The sequence below is a fragment of the Anabrus simplex genome, chromosome 7, assembly GCF_040414725.1.
Source record: "Anabrus simplex isolate iqAnaSimp1 chromosome 7, ASM4041472v1, whole genome shotgun sequence".
NCBI classification, from domain to species: domain Eukaryota; kingdom Metazoa; phylum Arthropoda; class Insecta; order Orthoptera; family Tettigoniidae; genus Anabrus; species Anabrus simplex.
Window position 1 is genome coordinate 105206086 of NC_090271.1, and position 11415 is coordinate 105217500.

The 11415-nt window shown below is 38.4% G+C and overlaps 1 protein-coding gene across 1 annotated transcript; it reads left to right on the forward strand.

The window, feature by feature from the left end:
• Positions 1–3050: 3050 nt before the first annotated feature.
• On the forward strand, positions 3051–6643 carry LOC136876939 (centrosomal protein of 131 kDa). The gene has a single exon (XM_067150704.2). It carries the CDS (start codon positions 3480–3482, stop codon positions 6366–6368), a length of 2889 nt encoding a protein of 962 aa, XP_067006805.2. The 5' UTR covers positions 3051–3479; the 3' UTR covers positions 6369–6643.
• The last annotated feature ends 4772 nt before the right edge of the window (positions 6644–11415 follow it).

Here is an 11415-nt window from a genome sequence, read left to right on the forward strand (position 1 = left end):
TACCACTTTTCAAGTTTCGTGGCTGAGCCGGGATTCGAACTCGGGCCTCCGGGAGTGGCAGCTAATCACACTAATCACTACACCATAGAGCCGGACCTATTATTATTATTATTATTATTATTATTATTATTATTATTATTATTATTATTATTATTATTATTATTATTATTTCATTGAGTGCTCAGTAAATTATTTTTCTTTTTCAGTGAACACATTCTAAAATGTCAAGAAAATTGCGGAATTACCGAGCGCTTTTTAATTCCGATCATAAATAGGAAATTTGTTCAGTAGCTGAAGCCTCTATAGGCTACCACATGAAAGAAGTTCACATTTTTTGTACCGGTATTCTAATTACGTTTTAAGGGGTGTGTGTGTGTGTGTGTGTGTGTGTGTGTGTGTGTGTGTGTGGCGGGGGGTAGAATATATCGACGGTATCCTCTGCCTGTCTACTACTACTACTACGAAACATTTTCATTCCTCCCCTGAAGGGGGAGGCGGGTCTCTTCGGCGGTTACGCCGTCTCTCAGGACGGGAGATTTGTAACGGGGAAGGAGATGTGCGGAGAAGATGAGGGGGTAGGCGGCCGTGGCCTATACTACGAACTGTCCCGGCATTAGCCTTAGTGCAGGAGAATGGAAAACCACGAAAAACCTTCTCAGGACAGCCGGTGGGGGAGGCCAGGCGAGAAATGCAGCACTCTGCCCCAGGCCCATCTCCCGAATGCAGAGGCGTAGAGCCACGATAGAGCAAGGCCAACTAGATATACAGGCCATAAGGCTCCCCCTCCACTTCCGGCGCTACGTCACACGAAGAGCCATCCGCTTCATTTTTCGCCAGTGACTTGTAGGTTGATATGAACCTCGCAGCAGTAAGGCTATCAATGGTGTTGAATGACTTAAACGTGTGTGAACATTGTGAATTATGCCCACGTCGTGTTGTGTACCTGGTTGTAGAAGCAACTATAGTTCAGAAGAGCCCAGTATTTCAGTGTTTAAATTTCCTACTGATTTGGTTCGGAAACAAAAGTGGATCCATCGAACAGAATTTGTCCCTTCAGCAAGCTAAGTTGTGTGCATAAAACACTTCGACGAACGTTTCGTAATTAGGGAGGATTCTGTTAAAAGACCTGATGGGTCTATTTTAACAATAACATTTTGATCACACAGTTTAAATTATTTAGTGTACTTATAAGAGATAAATTTGAATCGAGGTTTTTACATGGTGATTCTCAAAGAAACATTCTGATTTTGCTTGTCAACAAAGTTCTGGAAAATGAAAACGTCATGTTTGAAACATGCAGTGATTGTAGAAGTAGTTTTAAAGATTACGTTGACAAATGTATATACATCTTTTGTAATATATTATTGAATAACTATAGAAAAGTTATCGCAGACAAACTCGTTGCTGTATGTATGCATGTTTAGTCATCAGCCCGAAGGCTGGTTGGATCCTCAATAGTTCCGCCATGAGCTGTCATAGATGGCCTAGGCATCACTGAAGAGGCGTACTAGGGAAATGAGGAGTGAGGTAGTTTCCCGTTGCTTTCCTCACCGAGCCAGAAGTTGCTATTACATATCAGTCTGCCAAGCCCACTGAAATGGATGCACCAACCGACCCTGTGAGCAACAGTTTCATACCATTCATAGCAGGGACTGGCTGCGTAAGGAATGGCATTACTATCATCGCTCATACCTCAGTCACTTTCATTTTGTCAAAGCCAAGGTTAAGACAGAGACAGATCAATGAAAGTAACAAAATTGCTCTAGCCCATAACAGAAGGCTTAGTGCAGTGTAAACACTACGTCCCGCCAGCAAAGGCATAACTCGTTGCTAAGAAGAAGAAATCCTCAAGTAAGGATTGCCATAAATCGGCGAAGAAAAGGAAAATTGATAAACTGAAACCTTAAGAATTGTTAGATAAGTTTTAAGTTGAAGCCTAATTTCTAAGAAAGGTTCCAGACTATTGTTGTGAATTGCTATCATGTATTTGCATAGTAACATTAAAACTATTTTTATACGTATTATGGGTTTTAATCTTTTGCTTGAAACCGTGTTCCGTTACAAATGACAGATGTCAGCTTAATTTTACGTAAATAAATGTACATGAACTGTTCCGCTAGTTTTCCCCCGCATATAACTGATGTAGTGCACAAGCCTAAATAAAACCACAATTAAAGGCGTGTTCAGTTATATCGTTAAGGTTCAATAAATTAATAATATCATGGAAACAGTGAGAGCGGGCCGTATACCACCATGCTGAACGCCAGCCACTGGCGTGACGTCACGGTCCGAGCCTTGTGGCCTGTCTATCTAGTGCGGCCTTGGATAGAGCCGTGACCACCTCTCCTCCGCTCGGTTGGCCGGTCAGAGTACAGAGCTTATGGGACAACAACCCACTCTGCATCTACCGATCTTCTACCTGTCGTAAGAGGCGACTTAAAGGGGGGCCAGGGACTCTCAACTTGGAACTTCCATTCTTCGAAGTGTCGGACCTTTTCCTTTTTTCCTTCTGATTACTGTGAAGAGAGTATGTTTGCCTAGTTGTACTTCCTCTTCAACAATAATTACCATCACCACCTTCTCCGGCATAACTCAAAAAGTTTCTTGGAAGTGGTTGTAGGTAGAGCTGAGTATTCTGAATATACAGCTTGCGCCATCTGTTAGGTTCACTAGGAACTGACAGAAATTCGGTCCACGATCAATACTGCATGGATACCAACGTAATTTAAATGAAGCTTTACTAGTCTATGGGGATCGTGAAATGAAAATAAAATGTTCCTTGTTTTCACTATCACTACCATGCCTATATTTATCTTATTTTAATTCATCTCACCGTTCTTTAATTTTTTTTTATATTCTCCTTCAGGAGTAATTCAACGCACATTATAGTACTTCAAATGTGAAGTTTGCAATAGTTCGTGTTTCGTAAACTGTTTACACGTGCTGTTGACAACCAAGTGAAGTGTATTAAACACCGGTGCTGTCAAAATCTTCAACGATAGTTGGATTGCAGATTCATTTGAATTATTGTTCAAGGATTTGATGTATGTTACATCAATATCGACATACAGCATTATCTTTACAAGTGCAAGTGATCAGTGCAATTTAATTACCGTATTATTTCGGTGTGAAGTGTGTGTTCTCAAGTGACAGTCTCCAAACGAGTAATAATTAGTGTTGATAAGTGGTTCGCCAGTTTATGTGTAATATTTAGTTTGCTTTCATGGAGTTGCTTGAAATGAACTGGCGTAAATTTCGGCGTAATGTTAGTTTCAATTACGCTATAGGGTAGGCCTAAACTTTCTTGAATAAAGACCTATTTGTAACCTCAAACAAGGATTTCTGAAGATGTAAGAAACATGTCAAATGAGTCAGTATTTCGCGATACTGATGTATAATATAATTGTATAATGACGTGTTCGAACTAGAAAATTTTTGATGATGGAAAGTCAAATTTTACAGCTCCAAATTGTAATAAAATGGCTAATAATTCTCAATCGTTACAACCGGGATTAACATCAAAACCTCCGTTGCCACATACGAAGGCACCAATGCATAATCCACAACCATATCAAATGATTCAGCACAGGTATTACAATAAGAGTCCAAGATTACATTCCTCTCTAGATGATGAGACTCAAACTGTCATGGACTTAAAAACAACTTTTGATGACAGAGGAACCAGAATTTTATTAAGTCAGTCAGATATGCTTGATAATCATTTGGAAGAATCGCCACATGCCGAGGAAAGATTTCTGTCATCAGAGTGTGTTCACAGTTATAGGTTTGACAGTGAATATGAAGTTTTTAATGACTTTTCTACAATAAATGCATATAGTCGTGTCCTTCATGAAGAATTATCAGAGACATATAATGAAAATGATGTGTTTGCACCTCCTAAAAACACAGACTTTAAAATGTTGAAGAAACCTGAACCAATGATGGTGATATCCACTGTAGAAGAACAATTCATAAGTAGTTCTCTTATCCCAAACTTACATTTGAAGGATGGGTGTGAAACTATGACAAAAAAGGAGGTAGGCATTAGGCCTGTAGCTCAAGAGTATGATAGTGGAAATGGAAGAGACTTTAGTACACTGGGATCTTTCAGTAGTTGTAACTCTAATGATTTGAAGAATGAAAGAAGTGAAGATAGTGCTTATGTTTCTGAAGAATGCTTAACAGAAGATCAAGGTTTTACTGAAAGTGAAAAAGAGAGTGACATTCAGAGTAATTCTAATCATAGTATTGTCTCTAAAGCTAGTGAAGAAACTGATAAGCTCCATAAAAATGTTTCAAGGGAAATAACATCTTCCTTCAGTCTTGAAGATGTAACCCATGATGAGGAACCCATAACAGAACACCCACCTTCTAAATGCAAGACTGACTCAGAGAACAAGAGTGAAAATTCATTTTCTGTCAAATCAGAACTATCTACTTTGGATGCACCAGAAATGAAGGTAAAGACTGTTTCAACATACACTGATATTTTGAATGTTTTGCAGCTATTAGAGGAAGATCACATGCTTTCTTCACATTTATCAGATGATCAGAAAACTGATTTGAATGGCTGTGAAGATAAATTAGTACTGGATGAAAAATCTAGTATTAAACTGCAAGATCTTCACAATTACCTTGATGAAGTAAACAAATCTTCTGAAAATGCTTTAAAAGAATCCAAGGTACTTTTACAAGCAGTAAACAGTCGTAAGGAAAATAGTACACATATAGTTAATTTTGAAGATTTATTGATTATGAGCTCTGTAGATTTGGCTCATGAAGTTTTCACTCTAAAACTCCAACTGGAAGAGAAAAGCAATGCTTTAACTCTTCTTCAAGATACATTAAATCAGCAGCGAGAGTTGTCTGCTAAAAATTCTCGTCAAGCAGATCGTGAAATGAAGAATCGTCTCAAGCAACAGAAGGAAGAGTATGAAGCTACTATTAGCCGTCATCAGAAGTTTATCGATCAGTTAATTGCAGATAAAAAGAACCTGAGTGAAAAATGTGAAGCTGTCATTAGGGAACTGAAAGGTAATGAAGAGCGCCATGCTTTTAATCTAAAAGCTTCTGAAGAACGACATAAAATAGAACTTCAGAGAGCAAAGGAAACATTTGCAGCTGCAGAAAAACTTCGCAGAGAGCGCTGGATAGACAGCAAGACTAAAAAAATCAAAGAAATGACTGTAAAAGGACTTGAACCTGAACTACAAAGGATGAACACCAGACATCAACAAGAATTATCAGACCTTCGTTTACTTCACAAGCAAGAATTAGAAGAAATAGAATTACGTGCTACTAGACGCTCAACTCAACAAATGGATCAACTGCGAGAGCAATTGATTAAAGAAAAGGAAGATGCAATAACAAGAGAGAAAGAATTAATAAGACAAAAACTAGAAAAACAGATTGAACAAGAGGAAGCAGCTTACCAGAAACAACAGCAGAAACTTTTGGCTGAGATTCAACAAGATAGAGAACGTCTGGCAGATGAAGAAAAAAGAATGAGAAATGAACTCGAAGAGGCTAAGAAAAATCTAACTAGACAATACAGCAAGGATCTACAGCAAGTAAAGATGGAGTATGAAGATTCAATAGAAGGCATAAAAAGGAGACATCAGAATGAACTTAAGGCCATTAAAGAAACTTTAGAAATTGAGAAGGAAACATGGATACATAATTATAAACAGCAACAGGCAGCTCTTTTGTCAGAAAGAGAAAGTGAAATCAGAGAACAATATAAAAGGGAACGGGATAGAGAAATTGAGCTAGTAATAGAGAGATTAGAAAATGATGCAATGCAGGCAAGAAAGGAGCAAGAGCAAATGGCTGAAAACAGACTGAAGAGATTAAAAGAAAAATATGATGCTGAAGTCAAAGATCTGATGACATCAGAGGAAGCATTAAAGAACAAGTATGAAAAAGCCAAACTTATTCTAATGGAAAAGGAAGATGAAATCATCAATTTGAAGACAAATCTCAGACAGACTGAGAAAGAACTTCAAGAGTGCAAGAAGATTGCAGATCGTCTTTCAGCAGAACGAAATAGAGTGAAGGATATAGTCAGACAAGAATTTACTGATAAAATATTGCTTATGGAACAAGAGAACATAAGATTGCATGAAAGGATGGCAGAAGCAAAGGCCAAACAAGAGATGGAGCTTGTAAAGATAGAAGAAGGAATCCTTAAAATAAAAAGTGAAAAAGAAAAGGAACTGGCTGAAGTGTACAATAGGGTGAAGTTAACTATTGCTAACAAAGACAAGACTATCCATCAATTGAAAATACAGCATGAATCTTCATTACAGCGATGCACCCACTTGGAGGAACTCTTAGAGCAACAACGAAGAGATTACCTTCTTAAATAATTTCAAGCAGCTGCAAGTACACGGCAAGGCATGGCGCTGATTTTGATAAATGCATAGGCCTATGTAAGTTGAAACATTGACTAATATTTTAGGCTATACATTTGTTCGTGCAACAGATCATTGGTAGAACTATCACCATTGGATCATATTCGCAGCATGGTGGATTAAGTGAAGTGACAATCAAGACAATTCAATGACACTACAGTTTAAAAGTTAAGGAACAGCAAGGCCATGTAATGATTAGTGATGTAGGCTACTTCCAGTAAAATGGTGTATATGTTTATAATGTTGAATATTTTTTTTTTTTTTTTTTTTTTTTTTTTTTTTCCATCAATTGAGAAAATGAGTGTTGGTAGGAAGGATAAAATATCAATCTCAGGGCAAGTATACCAAAGACATTGAAGATTTTAAAGTTGTTTTCAGGGTTCTACTCAGTCTTTAAAAATTAAAGTTTGAGAAACGAATGTAGCATTCAGGAATGGAAATTATTTGGTTGTATAATTTGAACATCAGAAGGTATTCATATCTGTACTAGAAATCCAGCTTCATATTTATCTTTTCTATCCCATAACAATGTTCACCTTAGTATCATCCATCTACAAGGGGTCGACATGTTTTTAAACATTCCATAGTTTTAATTTTATTGGCCTGTTAATAATACCATGAGCGAGCTCGATAGCTGCAGTCGCTTAAGTGTAGCCAGTGTCCAGTATTCGGGAGATAGTAGGTTCGAACCCCACTGTTGGTAGCCCTGAAAATGGTTTTCCGTGGTTTCCCATTTTCACACCAGGCAAATGCTGGGGCTGTACCTTAATTAAGGCCACGGCCGCTTCCTTCCCCTCGTAGCCCTTCCCTGTCCCATCGTCGCCATAAGACTTATCTGTGTCGGTGCGACGTAAAGCAACTAGCAAAAAAAAAAAGAATAATAATACCGTGCCTCACAACATCTCAAGATTGACAAAATATATCACAGCAGTTATGCTCAGTGTTAATCAGAACTAAAATCACAGTTATAATAACATCTATGGTAGGCTATATAGGGCTGTTATAATGCTGTAGGAAATTACTTTTTAATTTTTAACTTATGCCAGAGAAATGTTGATACCGTTCAAAATGTTCAGTGATATGCTACTCCCTTATACCAAGTTATTCATCTAAGTTTCTTATTGCACTATCATTTCCATACTGAGTTCCACCATCATTTTTATTTTGATCTGAGCTGTTTGATCGTTCTTATAATTAATATAAATTCCACTCATATCTATATCTTTTATCAGTTATGGAATTTATATATATATATATTTACCTATTCAGAATTCAATCCATATAACCAAACTATGTGTCATAAGAATTGAAATGAATCCTCAACCACCATCCTTAAGGCCTTTAACTGGCAAGACATGGGTGACGACAACCAAAGGATTAATATTAGTCTGGCTTCCAAAATCTTCTGTGAGGACCTTCTATTTTCACCTTCAATGTTCAGCCTTTTCTTTTTATAAAATAAATCTTTCCTTAGGTCATTAATCAGATACTGTAAAAAAATGGCATAACTCGAACTGCTGTGCAATATATTCCATCTAACTCAAAAATATACATATTTTCATAACAGTTAAGGCCTGCACCAGACTACTCCAGCGGCCACACACCACCATTATTTTGTGTACCAGTACATTTATCTTTATATTGTTGTGTGACTGAATCTTGCACAGTACTGGTAGGCCTATATCATCAGCTGAATTTCTCTCTGTCATCGCTGTTGAAAACCTGACTTCAGAGTGTTTCAGTATAGAGTGTTCATTATTTTAGTTCCTTACAGATAAGTTAACCTGTACAACATAACACCAGTGCGGTAGTGGTATTGATTATTATTTCAAGATGTGAAACAATGGAATTATGAGCTCCAAATTGCAATATTATACAGGAGTTCAGCTACATTATGTAAGTTAATATAGGAGAGTCATGCTCCTGCTTTATAACAGTAGTAATATTTTAAAAATGGTTACTGTTGGTCAGGTATGGTCTTAATCTGTCATTGTACTAGCAAGAAACGATGCAGGCCCTACTCATAGCTGTGTTGTCAGGTTATATTCAGTTTTGAGCACAGAAAGTGACAATGGTGATGGTGATGATTTATTATTTAGTATATACGAGGATGTTTGGCTCATCTGTCGCAAAGCTTTCTATTTGATGCCCACGGGTGAGCTACACATCTGAATGTGGGATGTTATAGAGGGTGAAACCCAGCATTCATTCATTCATTCATTCATTTATTTCAATTAATTCCAACGAGCCTGCAGGCTCATACATAGGAATTGTACATTGCACATAGCCTACTCCTGTCGAATAGCACCAAAGGCTTTAATGTCACCATCCGACAAACAAATCACCATCAACAGCACCATATGTCATCAAACCATACAAACACTGCAGGGGGCTTTGGAATTGAATCCTGACTTTTGGCACGTAATCTAGTGATTAGAAATTGTATATCATCTCTCCTACCCTGCCGGCCAATATTCTGATGGTAAAAATTTCAATTACAGTGTCAAACCCTAGACTTGGTGCCTGGACAATCATGGCCACCAGGCATATGGTGATGGTGTTGATACTGTTTTATGGACTTTACTGCCAAATGCATGTCTTAAAAATGGCATGATGATGATGATGTCATCCGTTCAGTCGAATCCGACAATCGGCGATTCTTTGAATTAGCACTCTCCAAATTGTCCTGTTCCATACTGCCTCCTTTAGTTGTTCCAGGGTGAGGGGTGTGTCTGTTTTAATGGTGTCTAACCAACGAGTCCTCTGGCGATCTTGCCTTCTTGTACCACTGATCATTCCTGGCATGATTGCTTTTTCCAATGCATCTGATCGCATAACGTGGCCAAAGTAAGCTAGTCTCAGCTTCATAATCTTACCAACCAATGACATAAGGGGCTTGACACGCTCTAAAACTGCCTTATTGGTGATTTTTGCAGTCCATGGTATTTGTAAGATTCTTTGCCAACACCAGAGCTCAAAAGCGTTAAACTTCCTTTTGTCTGCCTGTTTCAGCGTCCAGCTCTCACATCCATACATGAACAGTGGGAATATATGACTAATCTGTACTTGGTGGCAGTGGCGGCTCGTTTGGGAGGCGCTAAGGCGCGCGCCCCCCACGGGGTTCCATTAAATTCGGGAATTTTAATCTTAAATGTTAACAAGGAAAATATTTTACGTACTATAAGATTATTATCAAGGGCACGAGTGGTACTGTACTGCGGCACGATGCGCTGCTGGCCCCGCGCAGGAGGGCGCTCTCTCATAGCGGACCAAATACTCCGAGTCTCGCTTGACTGGCCTTGAGGGAGCCAATCAGAGGTGCAGTAGAGATGAGCTGTTCTACGGAGATTCCGGCGCGTTTCTGCCGCGGCCAATTGTTGCAGCCAACCTACCCGAAACACTGGTGATCTGATTTCTATTTAATAGTGGTCAGTTTATGCCATTTCTCTCCTAAAACTAGGGACTATTTTACTGAGGCTCTTACCTGAGTTAAATGTGCCGGTATATATTTAAAATAGTCTTGTAATTTTTAGGATTATTAACTAACGAAACGAGTAACGACTGTAACTACTCTCTACTCGCACTTGACTCATGTTGGCCATACTCACTTGGAGAGCGCGATGTTTAACTTCGTGTTGATGAATGATCTCGTGAGGTGACTATGACAAGGTGAAATTAGGAGAAAGGTTGTGATTTATATGTAGGCGTAGTGTTATGTTTGCACTTCGTACGGTATGATTACCGTCGAACATATTAAAGTACTAACGTTTCCTTCTCTTTCTATCGATAAGAAAGTCGAACTGAAGGAGTGTTTTAGGCCGACACCAGACTTCTTGTTGAAAAAACCGGAGACCAAGAAAAATGAAAATAGGGCTTTCCAAAGACAAATTAATTCTCCTGACGTATATAATAAGAACTCGCTGATATGTGGAAGTGATATCTCAGAAACCTTTTACTGCTTTCCTTGCCTGCTATTCTTCCGTTCTAGGAAAGGAGATAAATGGGTCACCACAGGGGTGGTATCAATAGTACCATGGACTTTGAAATGCTTGGTGAAGTCAATGTCGTGTCTTGTTTAAGTGATCACTAAAGTGAAACTAATTCGTAAACATAACTCGATCGTGGACAAGAACAGGCAAATATTATTATTATTATTATTATTATTATTATTATTATTATTATTATTATTATTATTATTATCAATGGTAGAGTGTCGGCCTCCGGATCCCAAGATAGCGGGTTCGGGTTTTTGAAGGGCGGAAAAAAGTCGTACAATGTCGGCATGTAAAAGATCTCTGGTGACACATTTGGTGTTTACCCGACAAAATTCATTAAATCTCAGCCATAGACGCCCAAGAGAGTTTCGGTTTACTCGGTCTGCCATCTAGTGGGGGCCTAGAGTAAAACGGAACGTTGAAATTGACGAGCAGACAGCCAGATGGTGTCAAATTGAAATGTCTGCACACGGTAGCTGAGGCCATACGATTATTATTATTATTATTATTATTATTATTATTATTATTATTATTATTATTATTATTATTATTATTATTATTATGTATTATATTCAATAATAATAATAATAATAATGTATGTGTATGTATGTTCAGTGGTGGTGGTGATTATTGTTTTAAGAGGAAGTACGACTATGCAACTATCCTCTATATAACACTAATCAGAGGGGAAAATGGAAGGGATCCGACACTTCGAAAAATGAAGATATCGGTCAAAGAAAGACAAGGGCCACGAAGGGCGTGAAAATGAAAGACTCCCTAGCCCTCGCAAACCTAATAGCGTCGGGGTAGGAAAAGAACAAGAGTTTACCAAGAGAGTTAAGACAGGATAGATGAAAGTGAGGAGCCTGGCACAAGTAAGTGGAAGCAATGCCAGGACTCAGCTGAGGACCCTGTGGTCGCCAACCCACGCTCCAAAGTTCAGAGCCCTTGGGGCCCTTATAGTCGCCTCTTACGACAGGCAGGGGATACCGTGTGTGTTATTCTAC